We start from the raw sequence: 18,811 nt of genomic DNA, 5'->3' as shown, positions 1-18,811 counted from the left end.
CTTCCTAGGAACCATACAATCACATGTGTTTATAAAAATGGCAATGTAGCATTGTGATAGTAAATTACTGGAAAAAATAAAAAGTTCATCAATAGGACTAGTTTAAAAGTTATGAAATTGATAAAATTAAATATTATATGGTCATTAAAATGTAGAATTATCTCCAAAATATATTATTTGATGAAAAGACCAAAGTAAACAACAGTGCAAATTACGTTTTTTAAAAAAGATCACTCTCTACAAGCATCCAGTGTTTAAATGGGTTAAAAATACTTCTCTAAGAATTTACTGGAAGCTGCAGTTGGCTTGTGGGGAGAGAAATGAGGGTGCCCAGCTTGGGTGAAATTTAATTTTCATTGTCTGCACTTCGTTTTTGTTGTCTTTAGCTGAGTGCATATATTCCTTTATAAACTCAAAATTAATTGAAATGAGCTGCTGCTACCATGGCTGCTCTTCCTCCTGTTATTAGAGGGTAGGGTTAGGCAACAACAGAGACCTCCGGGGTCCTCCAGCATGAAAGATGTAGGCGGCACAGTGGCAAAGTGGTTACCAGGGGAGGACACACTGGTCTACAGGTGCCAATAGAGAGACAGAGAAGGCCAGGAATTCTGGCAAAGAGGCTGATCAAACATCTGGGCAGTGGGTATGAGAGATGGCCTGTGCCTTTTCGGGTATCCTAAGAGGCGAACAGAAGCCAAACCTGACAGCAAGTGTCCTTTAATATGAATTTATTGGATCCTTATAACTACCTCAAAAATAAGTATCATCCTCATTGAATAGATGAGGAAATAGAGGTTGTGTAGTTTGTTCAAAGTCACATATTAGCCAGTGGCTCACTTTTAGACTGCTGGTACTCTTGTTCAAAATAAGCACTTTATTAGAAATGCGGGTCCACTCTGTGCCAATGATTGCATTTGAAGCTGTGCTTGGTGATTTCCAGGAGCTCCTTTATTCCATTTGTGGTTTCCCTAGTTTCACCTCTGTTTTCCCTGGAGAAAAGACTGCTTGGAAAAATCAAGCCTCACAAGCCCTCCTACTGATCTCCTGTGGCCATCAATGTTTTCAGCTGGGAAGGACAGCTCAAGGAAGAAGCACAGCGTATCTCCAGGCCTTCCAGACTAGGAACCGATGAACAATAAACATGGCTTTATCTTAAGGACCACTCTTGTCTTTACTGATCAGCACAGTTAGAAAACTATCAAATGCTGTCAGATCTGTCTCTACCTCAACATCTGTCTCTACATTTTGGGCAATCCCTCTGATACTGATAGAGAAGGTAAGGTCTGGCCCAAAGTTAGGATGTAGATAGAACATATTCAACCAAGTACCTCTGGTTCCGGTATAAACTGGGAATTTCTTAAAGGAACTCTCCCCTTCCCAGTAATGTTCTCCATTCTAGGATACTCTGAAGTCTAAGAAATTTGGAAAGGATATAGCTCATAATTAATTTAATTTATCCAACCTGAAACAATCAATTGGCAAATGGATATTTTTCTTCTAAAATTATATTTTCATAAAGGTATTTAAAGGCTTGAGATGTTTTCAATCATTCTACTGCAATATAATGGTTCATTTTAAGAGCTCTGTGAGTTTGATTTGTATTTAAGATTTTTACAATCTATATATAGGTTGGTCTTTAATAACCATTTATACATTGCTTCTTTTTATATAGGTCATGTATTCTCCTGGGAGAGTAACAAGATTAGAAATAACAAATACGGTACAGAATAAATTAAAGTGTTTCAAACTGCATTATATAATTTCAGAAAATTGGTTTCACACTGAAACGTTTAAATAAGAAAACCAAGCGATTTAAGGGGGAAAAAACCCATAGTATATGCATTTTAATTGCTATTGTTTAGCAAGTTTTATCCTTGGCCATGTGGTTATCTGTTCACAGGGCTCCAGTAATGTGGCAGTTCATTGGGTCAATATGGATAAAATTATTATTATTTTTCCTTATTTAAAAAAAGTGGGCTTCATTCTCCCTGAAGATGAATAGCATTTATTAGTCAAAATGTCAAAGGAGTATCGTAAAAGTAATTGTATTTTTATATATAATTCTCCAAACTCTTGTATACAGAATGTTCTTATTACACTTAGTGCAATAAATTCAGAGGCTGTTATGGGACAGGAGATAGCAAAATGGGGCCAATACTTTTCTAATTACTTAGGATAATAAAAAGTGGGGCTTGGTTTCCCTCTCCCAACGAAAGGAAGGATATCTGCTGCTCTGGAGAGTCTATTATTCTGGCTGGTTTTATTTGTTTCTCTGAAGTTTAAGCATCACTCTCCTTGCACTAAGTCCTCAGGCCTTTTTCAGTTTTTCTATTCGTGCATTGAAGGCCTCTTCCTGTATTTGCAGCTTTTCGTTTATCTCGGTCTGTGAAGACAATCATAAAAAAGTGGTTATGATGAAGCTATCTTTTGCTGCACATTGTCTTTGCGGTTTTGACATACTATAGTGCCTAAAGACAGACATTATCCCTCACACACCTTCCTGTTTTGCAGACAGAGCCGTGTTTCGGCCTGTAGTGATGTGATAACACTCTATCATATTTCTCTGCACACTCCCCATGTATAGCGTGGCTGCTGCGAACAGGAAGTGGTATTTGGACAGCCATTTTTCACACAGCCTCGTGTTGGCAGATAGGCTAATTTATCTGTATTTTCAGACAGACTTTACCAATAAGCACCGAATCAGAATAACTGCTCTGGGCTCAGTTAGTGCGCTCTTGTTGGTACCCCCACCCCTGTTCAATGATGTTTTTGTCTCCTGTGTAATACATTCTAAATGGGATCCCGGAAAGCCTCTGTTGTGGTATAACAACACAAATAATCTCACAATTGGAACAATTCTGATAATTAAGAATATTCATCATACATTATAACTCTTGGAATTATGCCACTTTGTGGTATAGTTTTGGTATAAAAAAGTAAAGCGATTGCTGACAGGTTTTAGTGTTTGCTGCAGCTGTGATAGCATTTAGCCTCTGGCAGTGATATTCTGTGGGCTGACATTGCTACCTGCACAATTCCAGAAATCCTTTTACATTATCTGAACATTAGTAGTCCCGGAAATGTCTTCCCTTTTTCATGATAGATAATAAAATTAGGTATAGAGAAACCAGTGGTAAGCAATGTGGTAAATCTAGTGTTTTGTTTAGGGGATTTTAAAAAAGTTTACGCGTGTATGAGGAGTAGTTTATACACATAAGTACTAATAAGCAATTCGAAGTTTAGAATGTGAACATCTGCAACGTAATTTGATGTCCTCAGGGTAACTGTATTTTGAGAAAACATCTATTATTTCAATTTATACAGAATAAATTTAAAAAATCAAATACTGTTTTGGTCCACATATAAATTTTCATTCTTATTTATTTATTTATAAGTACAACCATAACAGGTAGTTTCGAAATGTATACCCTGGTTACCTTACCTGATGAGATTTTGTTTCAACTTCACTGGTAAGAATCAGTATTTCTGAGAAGATGGCATTGGTGTCAACAATTCTGGATCCTCATGAAAGTATCCTTCTTCTTTGGTTCAAGTTTTATCAAGCCCTACAAGTTTTATCAAACTCTGGCCTCTGGTTTCCCATTGTATTCCTTTTTTGTTTCCTAGTGTTTGGGTGGAGGAGGCAAGGAAGAATGAACTTGGTCCTCAGGGTTACAAAGGAACTCTGTCATTGTTTAGGAGTCACTGATCCCCTTGGGCATGATTTTGGTAGATCTGGAAAGAGCACTGGTCTAGGAGCTGGAGACCAAGGGATTAATTTAGTTACATAATCTTGGACAAGTCACTTGGTTACCTTGGGTATTAGTTTTTACCTGAAAAATTAAGTGATTGATAATTAAGTATGTTAACATTACATGCTAATTTTTAAATTCTTAATTCCAACTCTTGATTTTGTGATATATTCACCAGTGTTATATTTCATTAGTATGACTTTGTGAATTTTTAAAAAAATTTTTAGAGCGATCGAATGCAACTGGGGGAGAGGGGCAGAGGGAAAGAGAAAGAAACCTAAGCAGGAGCCTGATGCGGGTCTCAATCCCTCAACCTTGGGATTATGACCTGAGCCAAAATCAAGAGTCTAACGCTCAACTGACTTACCCAGGGACCCCTTGAGAAATATTTTTAAAATGTGTTACTCTTGTTTCTTTCTGGCATGCAACATATTAGACCATATAGGTTTGAAGAAATAATCTTGTCTCAATTCCAGATTGGGAAGCACTACTCTAACTAAACAGTTAATTCTTTCCACTTTCAATTCATGTGTTCTATGTCCACTAATAATTTCATTTCTTTTGACTATGGATATGTACTAGCATTGATCAGCCTCAGTTTCCCTGTGTCACCAGTGTTTTCACATTAACCTGGAGATCTTTCTGGTATTTCACTGAAACAAAATTCACGGACACAGGTGTGGGCTTTGGGGAGAAGGTTCATGCGGGTAAGATGTGTACCCAGCAGCACAGTGCACTGACAGAGGGGAGCTAGGTTTCACAGCTCTGGACTGCGGTGATCACTACTTCAGTTCAGGCACAACCAGCAGAGCCTGGATGAAAAGACTCCCTGTCTGGTCAAGAATGAGATTGTCAGTCTACCATGTCTCCTTGTTATTCCTCAGAACACTGCTGAACAGATAAGCTGTCCTAAGACCACTAACGAGTGAAAGTTTCTATTTATTTTAAGGGAAGAATGGAAAATCCATGATCTGGGCTCAACAGCCTCTCATTGACCACTACCTTGAGGTGATGTCAAATTCAGCTTTTCTAACCTGGAAATTCAAATTTACCTAAAAATACCTAATGTCCCAAGATGGCAAACTTCCTTCAAGGTTTTCACATTATTTTACCCTATTGCTTAGACAGGGCCAAGAGCCAACATTTAATGTAAGAATTTAGTGTTAGTATTCATATTTCTCTGAAATGTAATTCTTTAAATATATTAAAGTTTGCTCCATTGGGTATAATTTTTATTATACAACTCAGGGCCAAAATAATTTCATCTTGAATGTATCTTTAAAATTAAAATACCTAAACTATATAAACTTAAAATGTTTGCTCTCTTCAGTAATAATTATAATTAACATCTCAGGGCCAAGATAACTTCATTCTTAATAAATCTCTAGAAATATAAAGTGAGTCAATGGGAAAGTAAGTGGATTAATATACAAAATGTAAAGATTCACACTACATTCTCTGAAATTTCTGAGCTATAGAAAGTGGAAAATGCCTGAAACCACACTGGAGAAGGAGCTCTAAAAAAACTGAACCCAAAACATGAATTTTCTAACTGCCTTTTCCTCTAAAAATCATAATAACAGTATGGCTCTTAAATAAAGGAGGGAAAAATATTGGAAAATTTAAAACATCTTACAAATACTCATTCATTAAATGTTCCCACAGCAATTCAGTGTATTCATACCCTAACCACTGACAGGGGGCTACCTTTGAACAGGCATGCTGCAGTTTTAAGGGCCATTGACGCTGGAAGGCAGGGTTTAGAAGGCGAGAATAACTTACCCATCTAAAACAGGGGAAGACATTTAGGTAGGCAGAGAAATAATTAAACTTGGAACCTGACCAAGACACAAGGGTAAACACTGAAATAGTGCCACACCACGGTAGTATTAAAGTATCCAAAGTAGCTTGGTCATGATATTAGGGGTTATGTGGTTTTTGTGGGTAACACTGGAATTAGAACTAGAATCCAGGTCATAGCTTCCACTTAGGGAAGTTTCTGACCCTGGAAATGATGGATAAATGATTTAGTCTTCCTGTGTCTATCATTTTTCAATTTATTTATCAGGGAAGTGCCTGGCTAATTCTCATGTAGTTTATGAGGATTATTAAGCGAAAATACATAAAGGGGTTTGTTATCTTGAGACATTGTGTAAATCCACATCACCAAGCCATTTTATTGAAAAATTGGCAGTAATTGGCCCAGGCTAACGTCCGTGAATACACTGAAAATGGAAATGGTTGTGGCACCTAAAGGATCCGCACCTCCCACCCCTTGTCCACATTCTTTCTATGTCTAATCACACTGGGATGAACCAGCTAATGAACATCCAGGCCTGGCAAGGTTGGCTTCAGGCCAAAGGGACAATAACGCGCACATATAGCAATCATACTCTCTCTGTTACAGAGGAGTGATATAAATGCTACAAACACTAACAGTAAAAAAAAAAAAAAAAGTCAATGAATAGTTAAAAATACACTGCTCACTCCATGGAACATGGCCTCGGTAAAGATGTTTTCAATTTGGGGGCCTGCAAACAATTCTATTACTGTCTAGTAGTTCCTCAGCAATAATTTCAGAGCTGTAGGATGGCAAAGGAGCCCAGGGCCATGATTATACATAAACTATATTTAGATGAAACGTTATCAAATCTATAAAGGAGATATGTTCTGAGTTCAGTTTATTTCAACTGCACTCTGCCCTTCCACACAGTAACCAGCTATTACATTCATGGGGTTGTTAACAATAAAGCTTTGTGTGAAACGTGTTCTACCACTATTTCTGGTAAACACTAAACACCCCTTATTAAGCCGAGGACTTTGGCTGATTCTGTTCGTATCAAACCATTAAACGTTCACATAAATAGTGCATTAACATTTGATGATTAACAAGTAACAAGGTATGCTTATGCCAAGCTAACTAATCTTTTGCTCTTTCTAAATTAGTTGTTAATACAGTATGCTTTTTATATATAGTCTCATGTTCAGATAACAATTAAATCTTTCCCTGAGATGCATTAATATTTGAAACATGTAGTATATTGTTCTATTGATTCATAGTCATTTCTATAAGAAATTATAAATCTTCTTCAAATTTGCAATTCACTTGGTTAATCATTTTGCCTGGAAAATGATGCAAGCCTTTGTGTTGAGGTAGAAGTGGTTTTTGTCTTGGTTTGCTTTGTTTTCTTGGACAGGAAAAATATCCACGCACAGAGTTGAACTGACTGATACATCATTGACAGTTGCTACCAGGACGGCTGTTCCATCACTATTTCCATGCAGCCTTTGGTGTAAATTGCTTATTAGTGATATGTAAAATGGAACAAAGTATCTGAGAGAAAACCTCTCTCAGAGAGTAACCTCTGAGAGTATCTGAGAGAAAGATTTGAAAACCTCTCGTTAGAAATTTGGTGAGAAGACTTACTGAAGAATCGGTGTTTACTGTTAGCAATGTGCTCCATTTACTCTTGCAGGAGCAATGTTTACAGTATGACAGGCACTAAGTCTTTACCATGTTATTTTTTCGGTTTCAGTGCCAGATGATTTTGTAAACTGGCAACACACAGCACACTAGGTGCTGTTAGTGAATCTGTTTTGTGATCTTCTGGAATCTCCGATGACTCAACTGAGAATTATGTGGAGATGTTGAACTGAGGTCCTCCATCATTAAGCATCGCTCTTGTTAGCAGAGTGTGGATAATATTTACAGACCTAAGGTGGAGGTTGCCTAATTAACCAATAATAATAAAGTAAGTGAGCACGCTATCAAGGCTGAGTACCTGAATGCCGATTAAAATATCATCTGTGACTTGACCCAGCACTGATTTTATATCTTCAATGGTGAAACCCACTAAAGGATCCGCATCGGAAATGTTGGCTTCTGACTGGAATTCCTCAGGGACTTGTTCTTGATCCAACCCCTGGAATATCAAAAGAGAACAACACTCAAGTGATTTCAGGAGCATTCAGTGAGCTATATGTAACCTCAAGTTCTCTTGGGTACTTTTCTACAAGGAATGATGCCAGTCTCGAAGGAGAATTTGATTTGCTATTATCCTGCATTTTCATTATTCATGAGCATCTTGACAGATCAAGTCACGGTGGCAATCAGTGCTTACTCTTAGGAAAGTGGAGGTGGAGACTGGGGAGGCTGGAGAAGGAGAGATTAAAATTGCTAAACCGTTCTCATCTGGCCCATCTGTGAAGCAACCCTAAAAGAAGTATTTGTATTGAGCTAGGAAAAATCAGAAGGGAAAGAAAATGGAAGAGCATTTGCTTTCTTTCCTCCTGCCCTTAGAGAATATAACACTGAGATAAGGTGAATTAGGAGACAAAAGGAAACATACCTTCACTTCTGCATCCAATGTTGGGGGTGGTTCTATGAATGTTGAATAAATGTCAAATGAGATTCCTTCTTCTAGAGGATCTGGAAGGAGACCACCTGAAGGCTTGACAACCTCTATCATTTGCTGGAGGGGAAGAAAAGAACTGTATCATGACAAAGCCTCTGGTGAGTAACCACAGTTTCCGCCAATCCATTAATTTCTCTCTATATATTATAATGAATATATAATATATAATACATAGCATATACTATATAACATATATAATAGGTAATCAAATTAATTAAAAGTATATGAGATTTAATATATAATTATATATAATTAATATAACTACACATATAATATTTATATTTATATTTATATAATATTTATATATTAAATATATATTTATATAGTTCCAATTCTATTATATTTTAAGTGCTATCTCCTCTGAATTCTTGACACCACTGCCCTGTTAGTTCTCTATTGCTTTTTGGTCTCTGTATCTCTGTATCTTATAATTAGCATTTTATTCTTCCCACTGTCTTATTCTCTTTCTATACTATGTGGTTAGAACTTTATTTTATACTGTCTTGATCTTTAACTGTTTTATGTGTCAGTGTGTCCTTCCTGCTGCCTACAAGCTCTCTGTAGGAAACCATGTTTTAGATCTTCTGCATGCCTTATCCAATTCTGGCAGAGGTTGGGTTCTTGAAACACCCAATGACAGCCTAATGGTGATTGATGTTACTCAGCAGAGTGCGGCTGTTGGCCACCAAGAACTTCGTGATGAGGACAATAAAGGCTCTAAAGGTTAATGTATAAAAGCCAGCACACTGTAAATCAGGGGAGATTTGCAAAATCAACCAAAAACACTGGGGACAAGACAAGACTTCACCGTGAGCATTGAATAATTCTGTAGCAAATGTGCAAATTTCAGGGAGGGTGATGGGTGGTCAACAGCAGAAATGAAAAACAGGAGTTAAAGAAGTCAACTTAGGCAGTGTCCATTCCACCCTGACTTGGAGGTTAGAAAGAGATGAGGTACTGATGGGATCAAACATCTGAATCATTTAATTAGTTCCTTTTGTTCTGATTCCATGTTTGACAAGCAACGTTTTGATCACAATTTGACTTCCCATCTCAATTGATCTGTAAAGACATGCTCAGTTGAGTGCTTTGATTTTCATGCCTATTACATTCTTCACTGTAAATCAGTACATTGATGTTCTAGTTTGTATAGTAAGCTCTCACGAGCTCATTTTTGAAGCCCTGAGGTGAAGTCACCCACTGTCTGCTGACAAACTCAGACCCTGAGCATACAAGTTTAAAGACAAAACTCTAGAAATGCAGAATATCACCAAATATTCACCATCCTATGGGACCTGGAATATCTGAAGTCATCATACATTAATTTCTGACTTCTCCACAATAGTTCATGTTAACTTACCTGTTAAATATGTAATAATGTAATAATGTATAACTTTTGTGTTATAATATTTCATCATTTGAATATTAATACTATTATTTATTAAGATAGGTTTGGGAAGGTCTCAGAAGCTAAGCTATTATCTAGCCATCCCTATATGTTTGCATTGAATTCATATTATTAATTTTAATTCAATTTTATAGGAAGTTGCTAGTTTGTATAGATATATAGAAGGACGGAACTGTTAAAACTTTATAGTCAAGGCAATTTAGAAACCAAGCAATTAAATGATTGTCTTATGGTCAACTCATTACTAGTGACAGGACGGGGATTTAGACCTGCTGTGCCAACTTCTTGGCCTATGTGGTTTTCAGTATGCACATCATCATGCCACCATACTTGGAAATTATCGATATTATCAATTGCTTAATCTCTTCTGTTAGGTGACATCTTATATTGTTGTTCACCAGATTTTCATCTCAAATTGACTAAAGGTTAATCAATATAGAATACAAAAAAAATATCAGAGCAATTCTTTTCTCTCATCATGTTTATACGTGATTTTTTTTCCCCAAATGGGATGTACAAGCATTTTCATCTTCCCACAAAATTATTTGTACCTTTTTTCATCATGCTTGTTTTTCATCCTCCCAAACCTTGCATTGCTCTTTATTTGCCCAAGCTAGGAAAATGAAACAGCTAAATATATTTTAGTGTCCTTTGCAACATTACAGGTAAAATAAATAAGTTGCACATGGGAATCCAGAGACAAGGGCAGATGATGAGGTATTTATTTAGTAGTATAGACTTTAACAGAGGGTGAGGAATAAGAATTTGGGGGAAGTGGAGTTGAGTTAGACATTGGAAAGAGGAGAGAAAGGAACTGAATGGGGTTTCCTGAGTTTACTGTAAGCGCTGAAAGAAAGCATGAGGTAATATGCAAAGTAAAACATTTCTTTTCATGAAACAGAATTTTATTTTGTTGCTCTTGCTAAATATGTCTTACAGCTCTGCTTTTCTACACACAGGTAGGGCTTTCTGCTAATTTTCTCTCACCCCTTGGTGGAAGTTCTAAGTAGGTCACCCCTGCATCCTGGTGGTAGCAAATTCTTCCCCCTGCCCCCCTGTGCCCTTCCTTCCATCGGATCATACACATGACTGCAAGCAGATACGGGTGCTCAGTTTTTTCACTCCATCCCTCACATCCCCTTGGTCTGCATTTCTTTATATGGCTCATCCGAAATACCTGCCAACTACCAGTCTTCCTGGTCTCTGGCACTGGTTGTGTGTGTGTGTGTGTGTGTGTGTGTGCACTGGGCACACACTTGGGAACTTGGGTCACTCCCAGCTCTACATTATTATTTTTTTGGTGGAGTGAAGCTCCTGTTTATCTCAAGAAACTCTTTTGCTTGATTTTTATGAATATAGCTCATACAGGAATTCATTTGATTTAATTCCTGCACAAAAACTGGGGGTGAGAATTTCTCTTCTTCAGAGTGTCTTGCATACTATCAACGAATCAAATCACAGCTACATTTTTCTCTTTCACAAAGAGTTACATTTGGCTGTCTGAGTAAAAACACTGTAAAGGAAAGAAAAGTCCGGTTTCAAATGGGAGTAAATATAAAGTCATTTCATTAATAATAAGAAAGCGTACCGTCAAATATATAGTTTGAAATAAACATAATACCAGAAGCATCATAGTGCTTTTTCCCCCCACTAAGTAGTCTTTTTCAAAAACAAGTTTAAGGAAAATTAGAATCAATAATTGTGGTGAGAGCACAGAGCCAGCAAATATGTTTAAATGAAACCGTCTGATGCAATACTTTCTTAAAAAAATACAATTAGGCCTTTGTATTTTTTTTTTTAACAAAACCTCATGTTTTACAACATCACTGGTTCTGTAATAAAATCTATTTAAAACAGAAAGACATGGTCAGCTTTATTAAGTTAGATTTTCTGAAAGAACGTTATAATTTCCTCAAGTCTATGAATAGTTGAAGCAAATTAAATAAAGCTAGTTTTATAACTATTTTTATACATTCCTGTAGCATTGTAATTGTCTCATATTTTTTTCCTAAAAAGTCTAATACGTTACCTCTTAAACCTCAAAAAATAAAAACAGAAGAAAGATCAAGTGTGTTTATTAAAAAAACACTCCTCTTTGGTACCCTGTGTTAGCAACACCCTTTCTTCTTCTATAAGAGAATAGCACCCATAATCTTCAGATCAAGAAACAAAGGAAAAGACTTTAAGTGACTTGCCTGAGGCCTAATGCTGAGATTAAAAATCAGGAGTTTCTGATTATACACATACATCCATTTGGCCAAATGATTGGTTTTGCTTGACTTTCAAATACCCCCTAAATATTACTTTGAATGTAAAGCAATAAATGTGTTTCTCTTGCCATTTTTGAATGCTTGCACACAAATGGATATAATAAAAACAATCATGTTGTTCCATGTGAATGCCATTTATATTTTTTCTGATAATGAGCAGACCATTTGAACCAAGGTGAGTACATTAAAAGCTCTAATAAAGGAGAGAATAGATTTCTAAACAGAATAATGGACTGTTAAGTGAACATACAATAAATAACATCTACAGATGTGGTCGCTAGAAAATTAGTTTTGCATAACTTACCACTATACATTTCCCCCAGATGTTATCTGTTACATGAAAATTAACTTAAGTTAGTTATATTGTTCATTATGTGCATACTGCATTAGCATTATTTAAGATGGTTTACAATCTGAGCTTTAGTGGAATTGTACTATGGTATTTAAAGAATATCAAGTAAATGGTTTTTTGGCATAATTTAATACTCGTAAGTACAAAATTTCATCGCTGAACATTATGTAGGTTTTAAAAAATCCAAGATCTTTACTTTACAAGCCAAATGAAATCACTAGAATACTTTTAAGACTTTACATATTCAGTATGAAATGGACATCCATCATGGGAATAAATGATAGGAATTTTGAACCCCCCTGGAACTAAGTACAGGGACAGTTTAGGTTTACAAAATGCTGACAGGAATTAGAATCTGCTTCAGATCTTTACTATGTCTGAGAAAAAGTATAAAAATTTTATCTGAAAACTGCATTACTTCCTGCTTTCTTTTTCTACTTTGTGTGTTAACATCATTGATAGTATCAACTCTGGTTAATTGTTTTTGCTATTTATTTGTTTTTGTTATTGTTTTTTTATTGTTTTTATTGTTACTTATTTTACTCTTTTATTGTTTTCCATTGGCAAAAAAAGGTAGATGATTTGTGGGTAGTGTTTGTACTGATGAAATCTATGATCAAGGTGGCAATTATTAAATTATTAAATACAATTATTAAATTATTCAAGATATTAAAAAATGTCATTGAAATGAAAACTTTCCACTGTTTTGAATGGCAGGAAGCAAGATAAATCTGTTAAGCCTTTTCTGAGCGATAGAAATACATAAAAAACTGGTATGCTTTAAAAAGACATTTGTTTCAAATTGTCAGATGATGACTTCATATGTAAATCAAAACTTACTACAAAATGTCAAAGTTTCAAAAAGCAAACTTTATTGCACACATTTCCCAATACTAACTAAGGAGAAAAGGCACAAAAATTCCTGTAATGTTTTAACTATTTTCTCCCCTTGAAAAAAGGCATTACTCATTTGCAAGTCTAATGAAGTAGTACATGTGTGGTTCTGGAAATTTTTAACAAAAATCGTAACCCATTGCCCACAATATACTACACAAAAAGTAACAACATATGAATGCCACCTGTAAAATGCAATAAACTCTGGTAATGTCATACTGAGGCCATAAATTTGAAATCAAAAGAGAGGAAATTCACAGGCTAAGATTATCAGAGAAACTTCAATTAATCCATTTCTAAAGTGTTTTCTTTTGTGTTCAGGCCATTACAAACTTCTTAATATACCCTGTAAATGTAGAATATCAATTCTGCTACAAGAGCCCTCCTCCCCCTTTGCATTTTTGACTTGGAAATAAATTTGCAAATGCAGCACATTAATTTTCTTTCCTGTGCTTAATATGCAGTATTTACATTTTGAAAAGGTTCAAAATGTCGCCAGGCTTCTGCAGGGTATGAATAGACATCTAATAGCAACTTCTATTTTTATCCACAACATACCGGCAGTTTGAACATCTATAACTTAATAGAGCTTTGAGACCACCAGATCCACATGCTAATCACCTGAACGGTGATGGGTGACACAGGACAAGTTAGGACAGGAAATGAAGACTACCCATTCCAGCTGAAGCTGCAAAGAGGAATTTAAGTTGGCAGGCTGCAGTAAACCAAATTGCAGTCTGGCTAGGACACTTGAGTTAACACCTTGTGCCCATTTTTATTTATATCCCCTGATTTGATCTTGTTTAACTTGGGCTTGACATTTTTTTTTTAAGTTAAATAACTAAAGGAACTGATTCCAGAATATTTTAGACATCTTTAGCATTTCCAAGCCATAGTTCTGCTTAAGGCCAACATTACAATTTGAAAAGAAATCTGAGTACTTCTATCTTAATGACCTCCGACAGCAAAATCCTCTCTAATGAATTTGGAAAAAAAGTACCTTCTCATAATGTAAATGCAATTTAAAAGAAAAAGATGTTTTGATCTGGCTGTAGCATAAACATTTCCTGAGGGATAGAACAATTCTTCAGATACCCAGATATTTTCTAAAGATGGCAATAATCTGGAAGATAGACCACTGAATTACAGGCTTTAGACTTGGCTCTATTCCTAATTGTGTGATGCTAAGAAAATCCCTAGGCCTCAGTTTGTTTATCTGTAAAAGTAGGATAATGATAATTGCTACCTGGCTACTTCGTTGAATTGTTTCAAGCACAAATTAGGTAATGTGGATGAAAATTCTGGGAGTTCTTCAAAGGGAAAGTATTATTAAACCCAAAGGTGTATTATTATTATTTATAATTACTGTTATTATTGAAAGGATCATTTTTCTAAAGCCAGAACTGAAAGAGTAGAGTAACCATATTAAGAATACTGGTCCATGCTATGTCTATATGTAATTGTTCACATTGCCCAAAGAGTCCAGCTAACTCAGAAGAATTTGTTAATAAGTACATGCCATCATCCTGTTTCTAAATAGTCACAGCCTTTAAATTACCAAACACATATCCAATGCCATCTTATTTGAAGAATTCCTTGGACCCAAATAACTTCCCTCTGGAGACCTAGATAGCATGACATACTTCTTTGTTGTGTGGCACGCTCAGGACTACAGCAAGACACCTATTTAGAAAAGCAGAATGTTTAGATCTAACTTTCAAAAGTAGAAAATCTGCTTCTCCCCCGACCCGCCCACCCCCCCTCAACCCCCGACCCCATTTATCATTCTTTTCACCTTTTGTTTCTCAGCAACCGATGTGGTCTGTGGTTCTCCAGACTGAGTTCATTTCAGAAAGATTTCCTTTAACAGATTTCATCAAAAGTAAAGAGTTAGGGCACATAGGACACATTTTTAGCATGTCCTTCTTGTGAAAATTGAAACACTGGAGCTCTTGAACCTGCTAAGTTCAACACTGTACTTCTGATTCTTAGATTGACCTTATCTTGTGACTTCCTAAGGGTCAGAGAATGAAAATCTGGCTGGTTCTATTAGATATAGTTGGAAAATAACTAATGCTTTTCAAAAATATTTTTTAAAAGCCACTCAGAGTATATTTGCTTAGCTTATACGCTAAAACGCATATCCTTGAATTCAGTATAAAGTATTTCAAAAAGTTCTGATCATGGATAAATTTGTTTTGGTTTTATCTTGGTGTTCCATGTAAAGTTTGATGGTTTTTATTATTTAAAATTGAGGAAATACTCTAAATTATCTCCTATTCTAAGAATTTGAAATTAAGTATCAGTATCTGTAAATTAGCATAATAAAGATGATTATGCAATTATCTTTGTGGAAAGCTTGTTTTGAATTTTCAAATATAAATTTTAAAAATTGATTTTATATATGTTGCATTTTAATTACATCGTATGATAACTTCTGTGAAGACAAAACTATTGCATGGCTTTTATATTTGAGAATATTCTTTTTGAACAAGTACCTGTAATTTACAGAAATTATAGGAGATAATAAATTATAATGGTTAGAAGGGAAACTACAATAAATGAAGGAACCCTAAGTCCTTGGTGCTAGTCTTTTTCTTTTCATGGACTTCCTGTTATTTTCACAGTTTAAACTACCTGAGTAAGAGGAGGCTGAAACTATTTGGATAAAGCTATCCATGTAATTTATTTAACTTCAAAGCATACCAATTGACTTGCACTTCAGTCCTGAAGTCATCAAGGGTTGTAAGCAAAAAAACAAAACAAAACAAAACCCCCCAAAAACAAACCAAAACAAACAAAAAACCCTTCTTAACACTATACTGAAATTAATTTCATTTAGAAATATAAAGCTTTTTTAGGCTAAATGAGAATATCTTTAAAGTACTCTGAAATCCTTAGAGAAGTCAACATAATATTATTATTTCTGACCTCTTGGACTCAAGATGTCTATTTTAAGTAATCTGACATTAAAAATGTGCTGACAAATATAGATTAAAAAACAACACAGGAAGTTGTAAATCAGTTGGTAACCCTTAGCATCAAGGAAATAAGAGACCATGAAAATGTAGTCATTTACTTTAGTCAACCTCAACCTTAATTTTTAACTAAAGAAAATTCACAGAAGGCATGATGTTTACATTTTGGATATTTTATTCATAGTTTGTGTGTTTCCTTTTTCTCCAGTGGGCTCATAAATTATTACAAGGAAACATGTTGTCACAGTTATAAATATTTCCCCCTCAGCTTAGCTCCCTTCACCCACCCCACCCCCCTTTTTTAAATCTCCATTAAATGATTCTTTAACTGCTATAGTCATTCCTCTATGATCAGCGGGTCAGGCTTTTCTTGCTTAGGAGGGAAGTGCTGTTGATTACTCTTGTGGGCCTGGCATTTAGAAACAAAGCTCTCTCAGGGAGCACCCCGGCCCTTCCTTCCATGCAGGGCAGTCCATTGTTATATACATGGGGGTGTCATTATTTCAGTAACTGAACAAGAGTCTTGTCTTTCCTTCCCAGGAAGAGCTCTAGGCCCTCTAAGTTTCCGAGGCTTTTCACGGAATCTAAATTCTTGGAAATTAACTACAAGACTGATTTTGTGGACAATGGCACATACAGCAATAGATTTTTTTCAAAAAGGCCCTTTCACCTATACTCTGTTAAAAACAAACTGAAATAATAGCAACTCTGAAAATCTTAGGTGGTGTTTGTATTCCAGATTTGAGTGTTTTAGCAATCTGGATTTTTTTCCCTTTACATGCACAGTCAGAGTCTTGGACTGGATCTGTCGCTCAGTAGAGAGTATCTCTGGAACATGTTTTCTTTATTTGTAAAATTAGGGGGTTAGACTAGGTCATCTCTAGTTCAGTCACAGATGCTGTATCCTATGTTACTAAACTTCAAGTGGCCTTTTCTCTATTTACACAAGACTCAAAGTTGCCAGCCTGTGCAGATCCTCAGATTCAGTATTTTTCTGTCACAAAGTTGGAGACTATTTGGATTACAGTCTTCGTACTTAATGGAATCTTATACAGGTTGCAGCTTGTCCATTTATTTCTACTTAATTATCTCCTGCAAACCTGTTTCTCCTTCATTTTCTTTATCTCTCAATGACATCACCATTTTCTTGGTCTCGGGACTCAAAATTTTGAGATTGTCTTCAGTTGTTCCCTCTCCCTTAGCCCTACCATTCAATCAGGTGTTGGGGGCACCTTCAGATATCTGTCACACCTTCTTCCTTCTTCTTCTTAGCATTCCTACCATGTAGCCTCCAGATCCAAGATCTTGCCTTTACAGATCCTGAGCTCCAGCCATACTGGATTACTCCCTACTTTCCCACTAAGCATGCTACTATAACAGTGGGTGCTCAATAAATATTTGCTGTATGAAAAGAGTGAGCCAGCTAGCCAGACATCATGGGTGGGGGTCCTTTCCCAGAAGTGAGTCTTGCTTGTGCTGCCCTCTTTGCTGGGAGGGCATTTCTTCCTCATCCAAGCTAGTCAATATTCCATTTGCCCTTCCAGGTTAGCTCATTCACCTCAGTGGAGTTTTTCTTGATCCCCTTGTGCTTCAGTTTTTTGTTTGTTCCCCTTGTACAGTACTTGTTACCTCGTACTTTGAGTTATAGCCATGCATGAGATATCTCCCACCACTTTGTGGAAACAACTTGAGGGTATAGACCATGTCATTCATCTTGAGACAGTAGCTCAGGTCTTTGTACAAAGATGGCACTCGTTAGGTGTTAGGTACTACATTAGGGTAACATTTCATTTAAGAGTTTTCAGGGCTGGGGTGCCTGAGTGGCTCAGTTGAGCATCGAACTTCAGCTCAGGTTGTGATCTCATGGTTCGTGAGTTCCAGCCCCTCATCAGGGTCTGTGCTGACAACTCAGAACCTGAAGCCTGCTTCGGATTCTGTGTCTCCTTTTCTCTCTGCCTCTTCCCCACTTGCGTCTTTCTCTGCCTCTCAAAAATAAAGAAATGTAATAAAAAAATAAAAAAAAGTTTTCAGGGTTGCGAATTTGTTTGATGTGCTATGATTCAGTTTAAAAGTTTGTCATGAAAAATTATGCCACTTGGAGAAGGAAATCTAATGGTTTGTTGTTGCATCTGTGCAATACCTGTATTTCTCAGTTATGAACGGAGTCCTGGGTATTTGTTTGATTATCAAATGCCAAACGACAAAACAAGCTCTGACTGATTGGATTGCATTGCTTAAACTGACTAATGGTTGTTTTACACAGCATAGTTTAAAATTCTAAATCATTCATCAGAGATACCACTTCCCCCACATAGCTCCTGATGGATGTACCGTCAGAAAATCCTTAAGTTTTCTGAGTTGCCCACCTCTAGGCTCCCATGATTCACATTGCTTTTCATAGGCCACCCACCGGCATCCCCAATCCCCCAAGTACTGTGAATTGAACCCAGTGGAGTTGTGGCAGCACTGGTCACCAAGCAGTAAAATGAACATTGATGATGAAGAAAAGAAGCTCTTGTTTATTGGGAATCTACTCTGAGTTTGGAATGGGACTAGTTAGAAAGCACACTATAAATATTAGGTACTTCAATTCATGCTACATTGTGAGGAGAGGTTTTATTGAACTCATATTTTGGATGAAGAACGTAAAGCTCACAGGGTTAAGTAACTCAGTCAAGGTCACACAACTAGAGAATGACAAATTCGTCAGAACTTGAACCCACATCTCTTTGGCTCCAAAGC

General features: G+C 36.3%; 1 protein-coding gene across 4 annotated transcripts in view; it reads right to left on the bottom strand.

The window, feature by feature from the left end:
- Nucleotides 1-1,989: 1,989 nt before the first annotated feature.
- The window catches only part of CABCOCO1 (ciliary associated calcium binding coiled-coil 1), a 124,835-nt gene continuing 108,013 nt past the window's right edge, over nucleotides 1,990-18,811 (bottom strand). For all 4 annotated transcript variants that reach the window (XM_042960320.1, XM_007095789.3, XM_042960319.1 and 1 more), the window contains 3 exons: nucleotides 8,102-8,224; nucleotides 7,535-7,675; nucleotides 1,990-2,383 (listed from right to left, as the gene is read on the bottom strand). In XM_042960320.1, the coding sequence (XP_042816254.1) occupies nucleotides 2,309-2,383; nucleotides 7,535-7,675; nucleotides 8,102-8,224 (339 nt within the window). In that variant the 3' untranslated portion in view covers nucleotides 1,990-2,308. The remainder of the gene's footprint in view (nucleotides 2,384-7,534; nucleotides 7,676-8,101; nucleotides 8,225-18,811) is intronic.

Source organism: Panthera tigris, chromosome D2 (assembly GCF_018350195.1).
Source record: "Panthera tigris isolate Pti1 chromosome D2, P.tigris_Pti1_mat1.1, whole genome shotgun sequence".
In the NCBI taxonomy this organism is placed as follows: Eukaryota; Metazoa; Chordata; class Mammalia; order Carnivora; family Felidae; genus Panthera; species Panthera tigris.
Note: the sequence above shows the minus strand (reverse complement) of the source record. Positions and strands in the feature narration are given on the sequence as shown.